The sequence below is a fragment of the Oncorhynchus masou genome, chromosome 18 (assembly GCF_036934945.1).
Source record: "Oncorhynchus masou masou isolate Uvic2021 chromosome 18, UVic_Omas_1.1, whole genome shotgun sequence".
In the NCBI taxonomy this organism is placed as follows: domain Eukaryota; kingdom Metazoa; phylum Chordata; class Actinopteri; order Salmoniformes; family Salmonidae; genus Oncorhynchus; species Oncorhynchus masou.
The window spans coordinates 17,128,025-17,150,087 of record NC_088229.1 but is presented as its reverse complement, the minus strand read 5'-3'; the positions used below and the strand labels follow the sequence as shown (position 1 = coordinate 17,150,087).

Here is a 22,063-nt window from a genome sequence, read left to right as displayed (position 1 = left end):
ACTAGGTCTTTACAATGATGGTCAAAACTTGGAGAAATGTAGGGGTTAAGTAGATTAAAATCTTCCTAGAAGTCATAGAGGGTGCATGGAGGGACATGTCAAAATGTGGATATTTTGGCACTTTTGCAAGCATTTATTCATATACAAAATCTGAATGATTGAATGATCCATGTGGTCTATATTAAAGGGTACTTTATTTATATAATATGCTTTTAAACTTCTATATTGGCCCACAATTTCTACTTAAGATATCAAAGGGGATGCAAAAGACTCTCATTTTGTGGAGGGCCTTTTTCAAAAAATGTGCTTTGACTAATGAGTTCAAATCAGACAGACAGTTATGAAGAGTGATAGACTTTATGATAATGCATTCACTGACTGATACATCTGAACTTACATTGACTTCACTTCTGTGGCAGTATAAACACTCTGGAATATGTCTAATGCCAGATGTTTCATAGTCATATTCATAGTGAATCATTATGCCACTACAACAGGTAGAATGTTCCTGCACTCCATAATTGTTGAGGTGCTTCTGCAGAAGACAAGAAGGGTGCAGCATAGCAACATGGCTAGAAACCTCAGTTTGAACATTGTGCAATTAGAAGATTTAACCATAATATCTCAGAGTTAAGAAACTGTCATCCTCCTCCAGAGGCGATGATCTATGACCATGCTGGTTCAGTTGATCACAGGACAGTACGTGTGATTGTGTGAATGAATGCAGACCACACAGCGCCGAGTACCAAGAGGGGGTAGGGGAGCCAAGGGACCAGTGGGCTGCTTGGGAGGCCTATGGGGACTGGGGAGGGCTGCTGTCAGCACTAATGTTTGTCAAGGCTATGCAGTGCTGTGCTGCTCTGCTCTCCAGCACCATGCACACAGGGAGGCATGGGGGATCACATTACAAGGATCGATGAAGACACAACATATTCCCAGGCCTTGCAATAACAGTTTAATGGCAATATCCAATCACCAGATGATGTTAAACTAACTGATATACTACATTGTCAAGTCTTTATCAGCAGGCAATTGAGCATTATGTGGATGTATAGTATTCAGTATTCAGATGTATTCAGACGAACAGAGGCACTCTGTAGAGGTGTTGCACCGGAGGGTGTTTTTGTCATGTATTATGTGAAATTCTTTTGAGTTGAGTTGCTGATCTTGTTGGTTTGAGGGGCTGGGTAGACATGGCTAACAACCGTGTTTAGATTGTTGTTGACCTTAAAGCTCATGAAGTGTAATAACTTTCCCAGTACTTAGTAGTGTAAATCTATGGGACGCATCCTCTTATAATATCAAGTCCTTTCTGGCTTTGCAGATTAAAGTGATCAATCGAAGGTCCATATTCCAATGAATATAACATAAATACATGACATTCATAAGGAAATGTGTTTTGGGTGTATACTGCAATACAGGAAAGAATAACTGTATTTCCGAGCAGCGAATGTGTTAGAAGACGACAGTCAACACAAAATAAAAATGTCACTATGAAGCAGATGTAGAATATAACAAATCTTGATCTTGACCAGATTAGAATATTACAACTATAAGATATATTGTACCTTAGGCTGTAAGAATGTTTATTCTTACATTCATTTTCAATTGTTAAAGTGGCTGGAGTTGAGTCAGTATGTTGGCAGTAGCCACTCAATGTTAGTGGTGGCTGTTCAACAGTCTGATGGCCTTGAGGTAGAAGCTTTTTTTCAGTCTTTCATATTCATCTCAATGTCTATTTTGTTGACTATCATGCTATCAATTAAAAACAAGGAGATCTTATAATTATTATGTGTTTTATTCTATATAATTCTGTGATGTAATATTTGTTTTAAGTCTAGCCAGCAATGCAAGTAAAACTATCTAGAGCTCTTTGTTCATTAAATCAAGTCTCTAAATGAACTAAAGCTAACAGAGCTGTAACATAGAACCTTTATCACTCAAGAGTTGTTTACCTAATCTAGTAGAAAGAGGAGGGTTAGGGTGTGGTTAACATCCAACATCCAGAGACAGTGTGATTGTGTTTGAGTTTCCAGACTATCTTGAGCCATCACAAAATGAAGAAGGGTGAGTATTAATGAGGTAGAGTAGTACTAATACATACTTTCTGTGAAAAACACATTGTGAATAGAGTAGTCAATGGCATAATAATTGAAAGTGGAACCACAATGAGATCCATGCTATTGCCAGCTGTCAGAGGAGCTGTTGTGGGGGAGGGGTGAAGCAGTTGCTTTGACATGCATGTACTCTGATGAAAAGAGGAGGAAAGGTGATCAATTGTACTGAGAAATAATAAAGCATTGGTCTTAACTTTACATTGATTATTAGTAAATACATGTAGAAATAAAATTTTTTCTAGCTCACCTTGAATAGAATGTATATTAGTTCACTTCATAGATTTTTCATTTTTCATTCAGTAGATCCCTGTATTTCATGGTTGCATTGTAGGCTATGGTACATTATGGATTGAATTATCATGGTTATTTCTGAACATTTTGGTGTCTTACAATAGGACAAGTAATTCAAAATCATAATTTGAATACTTTTTGAGTTTCAATAGTCTACATCTGAACAAAACTAAAATATAACATGATTTTCAAAAAACATTCAAATGTGTATCTCAAATTAGAAAAAAGGGTTGAATAGCCTAATTACTTTTGCAGTGATACTTTGATATAAATACAAAGCTATAAGGCTATCATTCAATGCTGGAAACACACAGTGACCTGTTGCTGCATAGCACATCATCCCACATGTAGCTGTGAGTTGCAGGTCCCCATCCCCCTTCTCCACACGGTGCTCTGTTCTGTTGCAATGGGAAGTGGAGTGAGAGACTTGTAAAAGTCAACTCTTTGTCTGAACAACATGACGTTGAGACTTTTGCATAGAACAAAGTTCATAAAACATTGCTATTTTATTTAGGCCTATTTGCTAACCAACTGTGACTGTCTCAAATGGGAAATTATGTAGGATACAACCAAATGTGTACCATCTCATATACAGTATAGAATCACACTGTTATCTTTCAACAAATAGTCAATAATCTTATCTAGGCCTGTCCTCTAACTTTCAGACCAACTCAATGGGTGACTAACCATCCGCATGACACAACCGCCATTACAATGATTACATTTGGGCAGTCCACCTTGTTATTGTTCTTGTGTTTTGTAATAGATCTACAGACGTTCTGTTACCTTGCTTTCATAAGAGACACATATGTGTGTGCAATAGATACATACGTGTGTGCCCCACTATTGTTTATTATGTAATTATGTTACATTGTATTATACATTTTACTTTATATAATTATTTACTTTATCAAAAGTGGCGACCACGTGACTGTTGTCCCTGTTTCGCTTTTGGGGCTGTAGTGCACGCGCTACTTCTGTCCCCGATTCGTTGAGCGCGCGCCTCACAATTCAACAGCTCCACATAGCGATTTGCAAACATTGAGTAAGAACAATATGACCGAAAATTGTAGGAAGGTGAACAAATTTGGCTAGCTGCTATTATTCATGAATTAGCTAGTTTAGCGACAGGATGTAACACGCAGTTTATTTCACTTAGATATATAATTTCGATTAATTGAAAGTATACCTGGAAAGCCAGAATGGGTAGGTATTGGTGAGTTATCTGCAGTTTATATAAAACGAGCGTATTGATTGATTGCTAGCTAACTAAATTAGCTAATGTTATTAAACTATTTCGTAAGATGAACTCAAATGATGGTTAATTAGGATATCTGTTTTATTTCCTTCCTTTCGCCCATTAACTATGTCTTTGTGCATGTTAAATTAGGAATGTCCGTGCTTGGCTAGCTAGAAAGCTAATTTGCTGAATTTCGCAATGTTTGATAGACACGGGGACAGCAACTTCCTATCAGTGGTTAACTGGCTAACGTTAGTAAGATGTTGCAGAATGAGTTACAGAAGTGACTATTGAGTTCTAACTATATTGAAAATAATCCAATAGAAAAGCACGATTTATTTTTTATGTGGGACATTAATAACTAGCTAGCTATGTACTTTAAGCCTTCACATATTGGCCTTCTAATTTTGCATGCATTACAGATTCATAACTTTTGGATTAACTCGACGAGTGGCTCATTTGTCTTTTATCACGTTGCATGTGTTGGATAACAAATTGTCGACCTGTTTGCATAGCTGATTAAACATCAGTCAAATAACGTGCTACTTTACTATCGTATATAAAAATAGGTGGCTGACTGGGACGGGTCACAGAAGACTAATATTTTAAAACTATATTATTTTCTCATGATGTTTAATGACACTTCCTTAGTCGACAACTTCCACTGATTGCCAACACAGGTCATCTTGTCATGGCTTATTGAACAAATAATGAACACATTCTGCTATTTCAGTATGGAAGTGGAAACCAAAATAGTTAAACTAATATTTCATGATTTAATTTAAATTACAAGCTGTTTGTAGAGACTATCAAACTGTTTGTACAATGCCATAATTTTAATTAGGATGTATTTGTGTATCTAGTTTGTCCATTTATTCCACATTTTATCCAACTGCTAAAAATGTAACCACAAGCCAAGGCTTTGCATTAATGGCAAACTGTCAGATGATGTGTTAAATATGTAGCCATGTGCAATACAATGATGCATTCTTCACAGTACTATATGCTAAGAGGAAATTAATCTCATATTCAGTTTCAATTTGAGAACTACATTTCCTTGTTATTTGAGGTAGCTTGGTGCCTTTTAGCATTCATAGGCCTCACCTTGCCATAATGATAGGTGCTCTCTGGGATCCTTGGGATGTCCCTACCCCATTGAAGTTGAAATGTAAAATGGTTAAGGGTAGGGGTTAAGGTTAGGATTTAGGGTAGGGATGTCCCAAGGATCCCCGGATAGCACTATTCCATGATGATACTACATTATCCTAACTTTTTCCTTGTTATTTTGTGTTTTACAGGAATCTACCTACTAAGACCTAACTCCCCTGGATGAATCACTGATAATCTTCCACATTGATATTCAGAAACGTCATCCAGTAACTCCTTACTTATAGAATACTTAAGTATATAGATCAATTGCACAACTTTTGAGGAAATGCCAACTCACCTGTTGCCATATGTGGAAAGTCCAGATGGACTTGGACAAGACGTTCTAAATATTAGTAGTGGTGCTAGCATGCCAGGGTCTGGCTCCAGCATGACTCCTCACAGTGCCACCATCACTAACAAAGCCGAGGCACAGCCCGAGGGAAGCCTGCTGGAAGCCCTGGACTGTATGTTTTGTGACCAGACCTTCACACACCAAGATGACCTGGGCCCACACGTCCTGACCCAGCACCCCACAACACTGTTCGAAACGACAGTTCTGCGTGTGGAGGCAGAGTTCTTGATCCCAGGTGAGAGGGCCCGGTCCAAACCCAGGTTGCCATCTGTGAAGGAGGTGGTATTTAGCTGCGTTGTGTGTGATCAGGCCACAGAGGGTGCCAGTGAGCTGGAGAGCCACATGAGGACACACAAGGACTGTTTCACATTTCACTGTAACTTTTGTGGCCGGCGGTTCAAAGAACCCTGGTTTCTCAGGAACCATATGAGGTTCCATAAGGCTAAGGCCCAGCAGAACCTGGATGGTCCAGTTATTATCAATGAAGTCATCCAAGACCAAGTCCCAGAGCCCGTAATCACCCTTTATAAAATGTGCTTTACCTGTGGCTTCTTTTTTCCCGATAAACACCATTTGGTGGAACACAGCAAAGTACATAGTAAAGAATTAGAGGCTGATGAAAACAGAGAGAAGGATAGACAGGAAGATCCCCTCAGTCAACAAGGTTTTTTGCAGGTACTCAACCTTCGCCCCCTCTCTGAGAAAAGTACTATACCAGAGAGATCTTCTAGGTGGATTGCCCAACTAGACCCTTTCAACACCTACCAGGCCTGGCAACTTGCCACCAAGGGAAAGATAGCAGTTTGTCCAAGTATGGCTAAAGATCTAGGCCTAATCCAAGACCACAGCTCTAACAACGAGGACTCTGGCTCAGATAAAGAACTGACAAACATCTGGTCAGAAGGCCAAGAAGGTGACAACAAGTGTGTTAAAGAAAACTTGGGTAGAGAACTGAGATCCAGACAGACTGCTGGAGAGACCCCATCACCAGAACCTGATCAGAAGTCAAGTCGAAATGACAAGCCAACGCACTGTGAGGACTGTGGGAGGACATTCAGGACGTACCACCAGCTTGTTCTCCACTCCAGGGTGCACAAGAGGGAGAGGGATGAGGCGGAGAGCCCCACCGCCTTCATTGATGGCAAGCTCTCCAGAGCAGGGTCCCCCAAAGAAGAGGGGTCTGAAGAAGGGTCAGATGACGGAGCACCGGGAGATGCCTTATTTTCAGGTAAATACAGCAACTTAATGTTTAAGAAACAACCATTTGTTTTCTAATGATGAAAGGTGGATTTACAGTTTTTCCCAATTGTTAACACACGTTTGCTGAAACTACATCTCCGGTACTCAAAACTCTGATCACAAAACAGTTAGCCAATTTCCCCAAACCCCACAGACATCTTCCAAAATGAAACACAGAAATCAACATCATGTACTCCCTGCTCAAAATGAAACTCTGTTTACAAATGAGAAAAAAATAATCAAATGAATCTAACTTAGTGACAACCAAGATCACACTGTGACATATTCAACACACTGTCTAGGGATGCACAATATATCGGTGAACATTTCTGAATCAGCCAATATTAGCTAAAAATGCCATCATTGGAATAGGTTCAATGTCTAGTTTAACGGCGACGTTAAAAACCGATGTCATAGCTACCGTGCATACCTATGTAAAATTATATTTAACCATTTTAGAGTGATTTTTTTATTTTTTTTAAATATGATTTGGCAGTGCATTATGTAAATGTTTTGCTGATACAGTGGTTCAGAGTTATTACGTAATAACACCACGTAAATTTTGCGCGACACGTGCAACACAGCATTCCTAACCTAGCCCACAATGTCTGCTGTGTGGATCGAGCAGTCAACAAGTCGAGCAGTCATTTGAAAGAGTAAGGAAAATTCAGCAAGACAACTCAAAGGCAAAATCCATTAACTCCAAGATAATGGAATTCATTGCCCTTGACAATCAACCGTGGGTGATGTTTGCTTTCGCAGACTGGTCAAGCACCGGTACACACTACCATGTGTACTATTTTTCAGATGTTGCCGTACCGGAGTTACACAGTAATAGTGTCACTGCTATTACGATATACATACTATGGAATCCCGTTTGGGTCTTTGCGTGTCAAAAAACATAAGATTAGCACTGTCAAAGCTGTACAAAAGTCTGCAAACACCGGCTACAAATGATGTTTACAATACCGCGTTGGTAATAAAGCATTATTTGTTCGACTGCAACTAGCTAGCTTTAGCTTGGTACCTAGCTAGCACCAATATAACCAGCCTGAAAACAATGACCGGTCAAAACTGCAGTCATTTTCATTATTCTTAGCAATGATTTAGGAATCCTTGTAAGTATTAGCAAGGTTGCCACTTGTTGTTTGCCTATTGAATTTTTACTTAAATAGCTAGCCAGCTACTTAACCCTGTTGCCCAAAGCTAACGTTATAAGCAGCCAGCTAGCTTCATCTGGCTAGTGAGGCACAATCAGACCAGGTTATGTGTTGTGAAGCTCGCCACAATAAGGATTAGGCACAATAGTGGAATTTACAGTTTGCCTTTAAAATAAAAGTGTGTCATTGACAGTGATGCAGATGAATACATATAGTACAATTATGCCACACTTCACTTTTGAAGGCGAACCGCAAATCCACTATTGTGGCTAATCCTTATTGTGGCTAGCTTCACATAGATGGGTCCGGCCACCATTAATCAAGTAAGAACTGTCTTATAAATGAGGGTTATTTTAGATGACACCTAGCTATATAGTTAGCTCGCTAACTATAGCTACTGAAATGGATTATGTTGTGTTATTTGACGTGCATCTTTTTTGACACGCAAAGACACAAACGGTGTTCCATAGAAATCCTGATTTGAAAATGAAACAACTGAACAAATGAACAACGAAACAGCACAGCAAGTAAGTAAAAGAAATCAGTTTTGATTTTGTTTTACTGGTAATGGGTACATACGTAAATGCCAACAAAATTAGTTTTTGATCAGTGTAGTGTGTGTAACCTTTATTTTACTCTGCAAGTCAGTTAAGAACAAATTCTTATTTACAATGACGCCCCCGGACGACGCTGGGCCAATTGTGTGCCGCCCTATGGGACTCCCAATCACGGCCGGATGTGAGACAGCCTGGATTTGAACCAGGGTCTGTAGTGACGCCTCTTGCGCTGAGATGCAGTGCCTTAGACCTCTGCGTCCGTGTGTGTGTGTTAACTATTTAACTGTACTAGAATGCTTAAGGCTGCTAAAATCTTAAATATTGGTTATCAGTATTGTTTTTTTTTGCCAAGGAAAATATCGGTTTCGGCAAAAAATGTAATATTGGTGCATCACTACTACTATCAGAACCTATTTCAGTGTAAAGACTAATAATTTGTTACAGTATATTGTGTGTTGTTTGTGTTTGCTCAAACAAGAAAGGAACACAAATGCAAGATGCGGGCGATGGTTGATAGCTCACTCTGATGTTGTAGAAGATGGCAGGGTTTTCAATAATCTGTTGGATTTCCCCGCAGTTTTATGGCATTATTTTTAACTACCATTTGCACAATAGCAGCCTCTTGTTCTTCTGTAAATAGACGCGTTTTACCACCACGTGGTTGTCGTCTTTAATTTCTACAAAAAATATAAAACACTACAGTAATACAGTATACAACATAAACATGTTACAAAGTAGTATAGCCCCCAATTTCATACAAGCAGTACATGAAACATACATACAGTACATGAAACATTGACTTTGTTTCACCTTACAGTATGTATTGGATTCTACAGTCTTTACTGTGCTTTATGTTGTACTACTGTCAAGTAGTAGACAGGGTCCTGAAAAAGGGACTGTTCTTTTTTCGCTGAGTTTACCTGTCTTTCAAAGATAATTTGTAAAAATCAAAATAACTTCACAGATCTTCATTGTAAAGGGTTTAACCTCACTAGGGTATGTGGGAAGCTAGCGTCCCACCTGGCCAACATCCAGTGAAATTGCAGAGCGCCAAATACAAATACAGAAATGCCTATTATAAAAATTCACAAAACATACAAGTATTTTACATAGGTTTAAAGATGAACTTCTTGTGAATCCAACCACGGTGTCAGATTTCAAAAGGCTTCACGGTGAAAGCATACCTTATGATTATTTGAGAACATCGCCCAGCAGACAAATCATTACAAAACAGTAACCAGACAAGTAGAAGAGTTACACAAGTCAGAAATAGAGATAAAATTAGTCACTTACCTTTGATCTTCATATGGTTGCACTCAGAAGACATTCATTTACTCCATAAATGTTTGTTTTGTTCAATAAAGTCTGTCTTTATATGCAAAAACCTCAGTTTTGTTTGCGTGTTTTCTTCAGTAATCCACAGGCTCAAACGCAGTCACAATGGGCAGACAAAAAAATCCAAATTGTATCTGTAAAGTTCATAGAAACATGTCAAACGATGTTTATATTCAACCCTCAGGTTGTTTTTAGCCTAAATAATCAATAATATTTCAACCGGACAATAACGTTGTCAATATAAAAGGTTAACAAGAAAGGCACTCTCTCGGTCGCGCGCATGAAAAAGCTCTGTGACACTGCATTGTCCACTCATTCAGACTGCTCTCACTCCCTAATTTTTCAGAATACAAGCCTGAAACAATTTTTAAAGACTGTTGACATCTAGCGGAAGGCATAGGAACTGCAATTTGAGTCCTAAGTCAATGGATACTGTAATGGCATTGAATAGAAAACTACAAAACAAAAAATAATCCTACTTCCTGGATGGATTTTTCTCAGGTGTTCGCCTGCCAAATCAGTTCTGTTTTACTCACGGACACTATTTTAACAGTTTTGGGAACTTTACAGTGTTTTCTATCCAAATATACCAATTATATGCATATATCTTCTGGGCCTGAGTAGCAGTTTAATTTGGGCATGCTTTTCATCCAAAATTCCAAATGCTGCCCCTAGCCTAGAGAAGTTAAACACGGTTTCCCATGCTTGTTCACTGAACCATAAACAATTAATGAACATGCACCTGTGGAACGGTCGTTAAGACACTAACAGCTTACAGATGGTAGGCAATTAAGGTCACAGTTATGAAAACTAAAGAGGCCTTTCTACTGACTCTGAAAAACACCAAAAGAAAGATGCCCAGGGTCCCCTTAGGCATGCTGCAAGGAGGCAAGAGGACTGCAGATGTGGCCAGGCCATTAAATTGCAATGTCCGTACTGTGAGACGCCTAAGACAGCGCTACAGGGAGACAGGACGGACAGCCGATCGTCCTTGCCGTGGCAGACCACGTGTAACAACACCTGCACAGGATTGGTACATCCGAACATCACTCCATCAGTGCTCAGACGGTCCGCTATAGGCTGAGAGAGGCTGGACTGAGGGCTTGTAGGCCTGTTGTAAGGCAGGTTCTCACCAGACATCACCGGCAGCAACGTCTCCTATGGGCACACACCCACCGTCGCTGGACCAGACAGGACTGGCAAAAAGTGCTCTTTACTGACGATTTGCGGTTTTGTCTCACCAGGGGTGATGGTCATATTCGCGTTTATTGTTGAAGGAATGAGCGTTACACCGAGATCTGTACTCTGGAGCGGCATCGATTTGGAGGTGGAGGGTGTGTCATGGTCTGGGGCGGTGTGTCACAGCATCATTGGACTGAGCTTGTTGTCATTGCAGGCAATCTCAAAGCTGTGCTTTACAGGGAAGACAACATCCTCCCTCATGTGGTACCCTTCCTGCAGGCTCATCCTTCATGACCTTCCAGCATGACAATGCCACCAGCCATACTGCTCGTTCTGTGCATGATTTCCTGCAAGACAGGAATGTCAGTGTTCTGCCATGGCCAGCGACGAGCCCGAATCGAAATCCCATTGAGCACGTCTGGGACCTGTTGGATCGGAGGGTGAGGGCTAGGGCCATTCCCCCCAGAAATGCCCGGGAACTTGCAGGTGCCTGGTGGAAGAGTGAGGTAACATCTCAAAGCAAGAACTTAATGCAGCTGGTGGCCACATTCTAGTAACAGATACTGACTGTTACTTTTGACTTTGACCCTCCTTTGTTCAGGACACATTATTCCATTTATTTTAGTCACGTCTGTGGAACTTGTTCAGTTTGTCTCAGTTGTTGAATCTTGTTATGTTCATACAAATATTTACACATGTTAAGTTGGCTGAAAATTAACGCTGTTGACAGTAAGAGGATGTTTCTTTTTTTGCTGAGTTTATGTACTGGAGACATTGGACCTATTCTCATTTTGGAACGTCCAGATAATAGATGCTTTGGTGAAGCGGCTCAGATTGGCCTGCACTCTCTGCCCAGTCTCTCCCAAGGTCAAACCACATTTGCCTGAATTTCGTCAGAGATTACTCTCCTTGTTCCCGATTTTCCTACACCTCTACACCTACCCCCACCTCGACCTGTGAAGTGTAAAAGTGATCAATTGGTAATTGAGCTTAGCTTGTTGAACAGTGTTGCTTTTCACTTGCACACAAGATTTTAGTTGTGAATGTCGTGCCAAACATAGATAATTGTGTTGTTTTGCCAAATGTTTGTAAAATTGCAATCTCAGTGTAAGACAAAACATGTGCCAGTACTATTCCAATTTGGTGTATGCTTCTGGTAAATGAGTTACAGTTTTGGGTCGTTGTCCCTCATGGGCCAGTTTTAGTGTGTAAAAATTGGGAAAAACCTGTAAATGGCCATTTATTTTCAATGGTTCCCTCTACTGGTCATTTACAGGTTATGCAAATCCACTTGCTTCACACAAGTTTTTGTAAGTAGACTATTTGATTTCTTCACATTGCCCAATCTCCTGTTTTTGTTTTCTCTACAGATAAAAGTGAAGATGGATTTGATCAAATGAAGGTGAAACATCTTGTGTCCTCCAGGGAGTGTAGTTACTGCGGCAAGACATTCCGTTCCAGCTATTACCTCAACATTCACCTCAGGACCCATACAGGTAAACATTATGTAATGCTGGGAAGCCTGATTTGTTATTTGTGGTGCTACATGGATATTGATTACTGCATTGTTGGATTTAGAGCTTGCAAGAAAGGCATTTCACTGTAGTTGTGCATGTGACATTGGAACTTGAAATAGGCTGCACAATTGGGAAATGTAAGTTGAGATTTGTAGCTATTATTTGGCTCTAAGGTTTGACATGAAGTTGGATGGGCTTACTCTGAGTGCTAGAGGTGTAACTGTACTGAACCATTCGATAATGGGACCTCGATTTGGTCCGCACTGTGAACACGAATGAATACATACAAAATTAAGTAAACACTAGGCTTATAGGCTATTCCGAAGCTGCGTTGTATGCCTCTTGAGTAAATCACTTTGTAGTTGTTATTACAATCTTAATTGCTGTATTTCAGGCTGTCCTTTTGAGGCGCAACCAGGAACTAGTTCTGTTCTTTTGTAAGAAAACAGCATAGGCCTGTTTTTTTTCTGAACAATGTTTACATATTGATTTCATACACATGTTGCACTTTATTTTAGTGTTGTTGATGAGTAATCATTTAAGAAAATGCAAAGTGAAATGTTGGTATTCCTGATTGTGCTCTCATCAGGCATTACATGAACAAAGATGGAATCAGGAATAAACAGAAATTAACTACAGTAACTGTTGGGGTTTAATTTTCCCGTTAACCGTACCGTGACCCCAAAACCGCAATACGTACCAAACCGTTACACCCCTGTTTTCTGTATGTAGTACTTTCAGCATTTAATTCATCTGAAGACTGTATTTGCTGTTAGGATCATATTATGCTTATGCAATTCTTTTGTCTTTCAGGTGAAAAACCATACAAATGTATATACTGTGCCTATGCTGCAGCCCAGAAAACCTCACTGAGATATCACTTAGATAGACGTCACAAGGACAAACCTTATACTGACATCCCCAATAAGCCTGTGATATCTGTGCCATCTCCCAGTGAGAAAGAATTCACCAGAAACAGAGATGACAAACGGGTCCCCAACCGATCCAAACTGTGGCCAACTCCCAATGTCAGGCCTGCAACCAAACCTTGTGACATTATGAAACCAGAAGATAGATTTAATAGCATCGGTGTCAAGATTGCCAGCCCACTTGCTCAAGTGAATGCTGAGTATGGGAAATTGATTTCTACGGATGCTTACTCTTCTTCTGCACACATAAAATGCCCCGTACCTGTTAACCTGAAGATGGAAGGAAAGGAAATAAATGATGAGGGCTTCAGCACCCCATTAAATTTGTCCTTAAAAGTTTCACTTTCCATCTCCGCCACCCTAATACCAAGGAATGTGTTGATTTCCAATACATGTTCGTCCTGTGCCTTCAGCACTATGTACCCAGAGGTTCTGCTCATGCACAAGAAGCTGCTTCACAAGGAGAAGTCTGACATTACTAAGAAGAACAGAAGTCTAAAACTGAAGCGTTATACTGGCTGCCCCCCTGCCCTTGAGGGCAAAGATGTCACCCTGCTGCCTCTTGTAGATCGGAGATACCCTCGCCGGACCAAATCCCCAACCCCTCAGTCTCCTGGAAAATGTACAGGAAAGACTCACCCCTCCAACACTCATGGGCCTAAACAGTCTCTCACCAATGAACCCCGGAAGGCGATGGGAGCCCTGGGCCTGGACAATCAGCGGTACAGGATGATGATGATGCCGCCTACCACCAGCCAGGGCCAATCCAGGTTTACAGAGCCAGCAGAACAATCCAACACCAATGGTAGAAAATATAGCAAACCTGTAATGGAGAGACCGAGGCAGAGCCCATCGGACAGCAGAGTGGCAAGCGGCTTAAGAAGCTGTCCTGTGAGGAGCGGTAGTGTTGTAATCTGGCCCTCAGATGCTGCCAGGCTATGCCTCTCCAGCCGGTTCGGTAGTCTTCCCACAACTGACTTTGGTGGTGAACCTTCCAGTAAGAGGCAGAGATTTTCTGTGCTCCCCGGAAGGGAAACGGACACTGTTGATACTGGCTTCAGGATGGAGGACAGGTACAACAGACTGCTTCCCTCAGGAAGAAATGTAGCCTCTCCCTCTCACAGGCTGCAAGCCTATGCCCCAGTCAAAGCGTCCAACCCTCCAGCCTCTGCAAGCAGCAGCAGCATGGAGACTGACTGGAATATGATCAACATCCTCCGTTCCTACACCCCCAGTGACCTGGCCTCCCTCTACCATCCCACTGTGGCTAACCCCAGTCATGGAGTGCAGACAAACCCAAGAGGTATGAGCTAAAAGCTTTATCTTATGTATTTTCTACACGTTTGAAATTAATTCATCCCATTTTCATGATGTTAGTGTAGTTGTAAATGTCGTGCGGTTCCATATTAGAGTTGGACAGCTATATCATATTGCCATTATTACGGGTTGTATCAAACTTACTTTAGGGTTACTCCTAATATTGTCCTGCTCCTCTTCCTAGGGAGTAGGCCATTACTCTATCCAGCTAGTATGCTACAGAGGAGAGCCTATTCCAGACCCATCAGTAATGAATGCAGTGGACCCACTGATGAAAGGGCTTAACTGTTCTAATGGTATGCTATTGTTCTGGTTTACTTCACTGGTCATGTTGTAAGTAACTTTGTCTTAAGTTCTGTGTTGAGATAAATAGAATACATTTGATAGCCTTCCGTAGGTTTGAAATACACTGAGAAGTTCATGCTACAATCATCTTTTGAGAGTTTACCTGGAGGAAAGGCCTGACCCATAAATGACCTACCCCCACTGATCTATACACATCCATCTAATATAACAGTTGAGGTAGTTGACAAATGACTGTTTGAATATCATATTGTTATGGTTGCACTAGATAAAACATGTATAAATGAGAACTGTTAAGATGAAGTTACCTTTTGTTTATTAATATGCTGGTCTGTCTAATATGACATAGTCAGCAATCAAAGGACCATGTTTTTGTCAAAGCACTGATGTTGGGGAGGGTTTTATCTGACCTACAGCTTGAGTTCTTAGTTTACAAAACAAAAGCTGTATGTTGACATATCTTGCCTCAAACTCAATTTATAGACAGTTGACGCTCATAGTAGGCAGTTAGTTTTGTGATAATATGAAGCTGCAGTAGCTATCATGTCCACTATTGAGCCAGTGTATTTTGGAGAGTTGGGAGCAACATGTCTGTGCCTATAAGTAGTAGTTATTCACTGGATAAACATGATCAGAGCCTGAAGCCAGGGATTCCTGCTACTGGGTATTATGTGAAATGTACATAGAAAAGGCTGCTGGCTCTGTTCTGCCTATGGATTCCTCACAACCGACTATGCTGTAACAGTGGTAAAACATGGATCGAATATCTGAGGGATTCCAGTTTTTGTGCGCACGAATACTGTTTTTAGATCGACTGTTTTTCCAAACGGTATTCAGGACTCTGTTCATGTCAAGCAGGATCTTAAGATAGTCTTTTGCCTCAGGTTGGATTGTGTTAACTTGTCTGCCTGCTTTGTCACAGGCTTTTCTGAAGCTGTGGTCTACTACTTGTTGATTCTGTATATAAGTCAGGGAGAGCAGAGTGAAAGCCTTACTGCAGGAATAGCTCAACATTGTACACTGAAAAAACAATTGTCTCAGGTTTCAGAACTCAATTTGAGCTCTATGATTCTACTTCATTTATGCATTAACTGTTACAAATTAATGCACATGGTGTAGGAAGCGTTCTGATATTTTCAAGCAATTTGGGTACACCAGACCTCTGTTATTTCATATTTTTGCTGTTATAATTTTTAGGGTGTTATTTATTTCTGTACATTTTGTTTGTTTTCTGTGTGTGTGTGTGTGTGTGTGTGCAATGTAAAAAGTGAAATATCGCTCAAGAGTTGTATGACTATCACCATGAGTCAATGACATTTGGGGCATAGACGAGTAGTGTTATAATATTTGTTTGTGCTGTTTGAAAATGTCTACAGGTATCTTTCCATTCTTACTATAGGCCTACCACCTTCCTGTTTATGTAACCTTGAAACAACTTTTGAGTTGTTTTTTTTTGTCACTGGAAATGGACAGTTTCAGACTTCTCCTTTCCTGCTTTCATAAGTAAATGGTTAAGTTATCATTTAAATCTAAGTTTGGTTTATGTATTAGCCTAGGTAATTATTGTGACGGATACTGGACTTAACCGGGTTAGTTGAATTTACTACTATTTGAGATGCAATGATATGTCTGCCTATGCTGCTCTACAGTACTGTATACAGTGATTTCACCCAGTGTGGTTTACGTTCGCCTAATAAATGATAGCCATGTCAATACATGCATTCATTTTTTTCTTCAGTTTTCACTTTTCTATGTTGTGATCTCATTGTTTGGTGTTTTGACTTAGATCAAGTGTAATTGTTGTCTTGAGTAGAGGGATCCAATAAACATTCACACCTTCAGTCTGCAGAAATGAAAAATGTTGGTTTAATGTCACTGCAATTGATGTACAAATCATTTGACATTTTTGAAAAGGTGTATCATTTTTGTAATTGTTTATTTGAGCATAGTGTTTTTGTCATACATTTTACACATTGTGTACAGTGTTGATAAATTGCCATATCTTCTGTTACATCTTAGTCCATGTACAGGTAACTGCCAAAACAATGGAAACACTTGAGTAAACGAGGGATACAAAGTATATAGGTGTTACTTCTGAGTTAAGTACGCAATTAACATACTATGATTAATGTAATTATTTTTGCTACCATGCCTATGCCCTCATAGGATGACAATGTCCCCATCCACAGGGGAAGAGTGGTCACTAAATGGTTTGATGAGCATAACAACTATGTAAACCATATACCATGGCTGTCTCAGTCACCAGATCTCAACCCAAATGAACACTTAGGAGAGAAGAGCGACGCCTGAGACTGCGTTTTCCAACACCATCAACAAAACACCAAATTATGGAACGGTGTTACGTCCTGACAGAGTTGTAGATACTTGTAGAATCTATTCCAAGGTGCATTGAAACTGTTCTGGCTTGTGGTGAACCAATGCCCTATTAAGGCATGCGCAGACCAGTTGGCTGGTGTGTTTACGGACCTATTCAAACTCTCCCTATCCCAGAATGCTGTCCCCACATGCTTCAAGATGGCCACCATTGTTCCTGAACTCATGAAGGCAAAGATAACTGAACTAAATGACAACTGCCCCATAGCACTCACTTCTGTCATCATGAAGTGCACCCTAGACCCACTTCAGTTTGCATTCCGTCCCAACAGGTCCACAGACGATGGAGTTGCCATCACACTGCACTCTGCCATCACACTGCACATCTGGACAAGAGGAATACCTATGTAAGAATGCTGTTCATTGACTACAGCTCAACACCATAGTACACTCCAAGCTCATCATCAAGCTGGAGGAAAACAACCTCCCACTCAACATTAACAAAACAAAGGAGATGATTTTGGACTTCAGGAAACAACAGAGGGAGCACCCCCCTATCCACAACAAAGGGACAGTAGTGGAGAAGGTGGAAAGTTTTAAGTTCCTCGGCGTACACATCACAGATAAACTGAAATGGTCCACTCGCACAGACAGTATGGTAAAGAAGGCACAACAGTGCCTCTTCAACCTCAGGATGCCGAAAAAATTAGGTTTTTCACCCAAAACCTGACAAACTTTTACAGATGCACAATTGAAAGCATCCTGTCGTGCTTTATCACAACCTGGTATGGCAATTACACCGGCATCAACTGCAAGGCTCTCCAGAGGGTGGTGCGGTCGGCACAATGCCTCACCAGGGGCAAACTACCTGCCCTCCATGACACCTACATCACCCGATGTCACAGGAAGGCCATCAGACTGCTAAACAGTAATCACTAACGCAGAGAGGCTGCTGCCTACACAGAGACCCAACACTGGCCACTTAAATAAATGGATCACTAGTCACTTTAAACAATGCCGCTTTAAATAATGCCGCTTTAATAATGTTTACATATCTTGCATTACTAATATATGTATGTACTGTATTTTATACCATCTATTGCACCTTGCCTATGCCGCTTGGCCATCGCTCATCCATATATTTATATGTACATATTCTCATTCACCCCTTTAGATTTGTGTGTATTAGGTAGTTGTGGCGGAATTGTTAGATATTACTGCACTGTCAGGACTAGAAGCACAAGCATTTTACTACACTCGCATTAACATCTGCTACCCATGTGTATATGACCAATAAAATTGGATTTGATTGTATGTTGGTGTTTCCTTTATTTTGGCAGTTACCTGTACTTTGGTTCGTTCATTGTCTGGATAATGTCTTAACTGCAAGTAAACGCCAGAGGGCAGTGTATACAAACTCGAGTGCAGCAACACGGAGGTAGGTGGTGTTTCTGTGCTGTGTGGATGCTCTACATTCTCATCTTTATACAATCAATTATTCTGATAGACTGGTGCAGGAATGCTTACATGCACATCTTTGTTTTGTGTCTGTTATCAGGGATGTGTTGATGCAGGGTGACATGTTTTGGGTAATAAAAGGGTTGTGAAGTATTTTGGCCATCAGTAAATGTAAACAGTGTATACAATTGTGTAGATTGGTGGTCTATTCCTATGTTAAGAAGGTTGTACATTGTATACAGTCAATAGGTTGTGTACTTTAGATTGAGAAACCATACAATAGCACACCATTGACTGTCCCTGGCCTAGCATCAGAATCATGAGAAAAGGAAGAGAGACTGACAAAGCGTATCAAATTGTGCATTCTGTCAACACTAAATTACAAGGGACAGTCTCTACCACATTGAACACTTTAAACAGTTTTTTTCCCTTATTTTTGAGTTCACCACATCTGTTTGCTGTTTGTTCCCCAGAGCCAGTGCTCTGTAATCTATTGCATTAGTTCACATTAGTGCATAATATCGCCCATGGGCCTTGGTAATCATAAACGCAAAATGAGCATTTCACTAAGCATCACCCTCAGATCCTTCACACTGTGGAGAACCAAGTGCAGAGAGAGGATGGGAAAATACTTCATCTGATGACACACTTCCTGTTCCGAACACTCCAACTCCACACTGATACACTTGTAAATATGTTTCACTTTTCAAAACTCGCTTAAGGGTTTCATGTTTAAAAAAAGTCACAGTAACAAGTAAATATATAGGACCACTTTGTATTTTTCTATCTGTTTGCGGCCATTATATTGTTTCCGCATAGTTCAAGGGAGTTCAAGAAGCATGTTAATGTTGTTGATTTGAAATATATTTATATCTTTTTTTACATAGACGGTTACACAGTTAACATTCAACAAAACTACCACATCACCTTGTTTGAGCTTGTTTATGTAGCCAGAAAGCTGTTGACCCTCCTGAACTTTTGACATATCAGATCATTATCATTAAATTTATGACATTGCTACATCATTCCGATCTCTAAAAGCCATTGCCTGTTCTATGATGGATTTTTAGATATACCCCTTTTCCTAACCGTAGCAAACTTACCAACAGAGTATGACCATCTTTAAGCGCATCTCTACAGATGGACTATCCTGACTAGCCAAATCAAGTGTGACCAAGTGTATTGCTCGGGTTATGAACGGTCCTTATTGGAACCCAGCAGACATCTTGAGCTAGCGTTCAGCTAGTAATTTATGGGCCCCCGTGTACCAGTTACTTTTAAAGGAAATGTTTGGATAATGCTAGGATATTAGTGTTGTACCTGGGTTGTCTGATTTCCGGTGCACTGGAGATTAATGTGTCATGTCAAGAAATAGAAAAACAAAGAGGCCGAGACATTGGTCTTTTGCAAAACAAAAAAGTGCTTTTCTGTACATGAATCAAGTAGGGGATGTTACATGCCAGTCCCACGTGAGGGCTATGTGGACTAGGGATTCCAGTGTTTTTATGCTCTCATATCAAAGCTATAGGATGCTATTATACCAGACCATCATTATTGTACCAAAAAACATTTATTGAAGATGTCCCCTGTTAAACCAGCCCATTATGTGTTGTCATAATAGTGTTTGTTTACATTCTACACACCTGATTGACAACATAAGTTTCCTAAGACTTCGCTCTTTACCTCTCTAACTACGATACTCCGCCAATCAGGATTTCACACTGCAGACGGCTGACTTTAGTCTGGGATAAAGATATCATTATTTACATCATTTAAAAAAATGTAAATGGCCTCTCTGTGATAGCAACAGATTGGTCATATCTCCCTCAGAACCAAGGCAACATTTTCACTTGCACCATCCAACATCATTAGCTATATTCTCCTTATATTGTCAACATCACTGTTTATTGCATCTTTTAACTAAAAAAGGGGCAATCAGTACTTGCAACATCCATTTTTTGACTTTTAAATGAATTATATGCACCCAGTGATTCTTGCAAAATATAATGTATGAATGCCTCATGAGCATTGGCCTCACCCACATTGGCCTCATGCAGTACGACACACCTTCTCATAGAGTTTTGATTGTGGCCTGTGGAGGCACTGGGTCTCAACCCCGCCCCGTGCAATTGTACTCCCTGTTCACCCACGACTGCGCGGCCATGCACACCTCCAACTCAATCATCAAGTTTGCAGACGACACTACAGTGGGCTTGATTACCAACAACGACGAGACAACCTACAGGGAGGAGGTGAGGGCACTCGTGAGTGTGGTGTCAGGAAAACAACCTCTCACTCAACATCAACAAAACAAAGGAGATGATTGTGGACTTCAGGAAACAGCAGAGGGAGCACCCACCTATCCACATCGAAGGGACAGCAGTGGAGAAGGTGGAAAGTTTGAAGTTCCTCGGCGTACACATCACAGACAAACTGAAATGGTCCACTCACACAGACAGTGTGGTGAAGAAGGAGCAACAGCACCTCTTCAACCTCAGGAGGCTGTAGAAATTTGGCATGTCACCCAAAACCCTGACAAACTTTTACAGACGCACAATCGAGAGCATCCTGTCGGTCTATATCACAGCCTGGTACGGCAACTGCGCCGCCCTCAAACGCAAGGCTCTCCATGACACCAATAGGAACCGATGTCACAGGAAGGCCAAAAAGATCATCAAGGACATCAATCACCCGAGCCTCTGCCTGTTCACACCGCTACCATCCAGAAGGCTAGGTCAGTACAGTTCCAAAACTGGGACCGAGAGACTGAAAAACAGCTTATATCTCAAGGCCATCAGACTGCTAAACAGTAATCACTAACTCAGAGAGGCTGCTGCCTACATTGAGACCCAGTCACTGGCCACTTTAATAAATTAACCACTCGTCACTTTATACAATGCACTCTAAATAATGCCACTTTAATAATGTCTACATATCTATATATACTTTATTTTATACCATCTATTGCACCTTTCCTATGCCGCTCGGCCATCGCTCATCCATATACTTACATGTACATATTCTAATTCACCCCTTTAGATTTGTGTGTATTAGATAGTGGTTGGGGAATTGTTAGATTACTTACTTCACTGTCGGAACTAGAAGCACAAGTATTTCGCTACACTCAAATTAACATCTGCTAACCATGTGTATGTGACAAAGACAATTTGATTTGATTTGATTTGGAATGTTGTCCCACTCCTCTTCAAAGTTGCTGGATTTTGGCTGGAACTGGAAAACGCTGCCGTACACATCGATCTAGAGCATCCCAAAAATGCTCAATGGGTGACATGTCTGATGAATATGCAGGCCAAGGAAGAACTGGGACATTTTCAGCTTCCAAGAATTGTGTACAGATCCTTGCGACATGGGGCCGTGTATTATCATGCTGAAACATGAGATGATGGCGGCGGATGAATGGCATGATAATGGGCCTCAGGATCTCGTCAGGGTATCTCTGTGCATTCAAATTGCCATCGATAAAATGCAATTGTGTTCAATGTAGGTAGCTTATACCTGCTCATACCATAATCCAAACACCACCATGGGGCACAACGTTCACCATGGGGCACAATGTTGACAT

At 40.7% G+C, this 22,063-nt stretch overlaps 1 protein-coding gene across 3 annotated transcripts; it reads left to right on the top strand.

Annotated features, from left to right (window-relative positions):
- Window positions 1-3,394: 3,394 nt before the first annotated feature.
- Window positions 3,395-16,405, top strand: LOC135504105 (zinc finger protein 217-like). 3 transcript variants are annotated; one of them, XM_064922398.1, is made up of 5 exons: window positions 3,395-3,453; window positions 4,947-6,377; window positions 11,993-12,118; window positions 12,953-14,371; window positions 14,570-16,405. In XM_064922398.1, the coding sequence occupies exons 2-5, from the start codon at window positions 5,084-5,086 to the stop codon at window positions 14,668-14,670; spliced, it is 2,940 nt and encodes a 979-aa protein (XP_064778470.1). In that variant the 5' UTR covers window positions 3,395-3,453; window positions 4,947-5,083; the 3' UTR covers window positions 14,671-16,405. The 3 variants fall into 3 exon arrangements, with proteins under 3 accessions (XP_064778470.1, XP_064778468.1, XP_064778467.1); XM_064922396.1 differs by having other exon boundaries at window positions 3,400-3,485; XM_064922395.1 differs by having other exon boundaries at window positions 3,400-3,614.
- The last annotated feature ends 5,658 nt before the right edge of the window (window positions 16,406-22,063 follow it).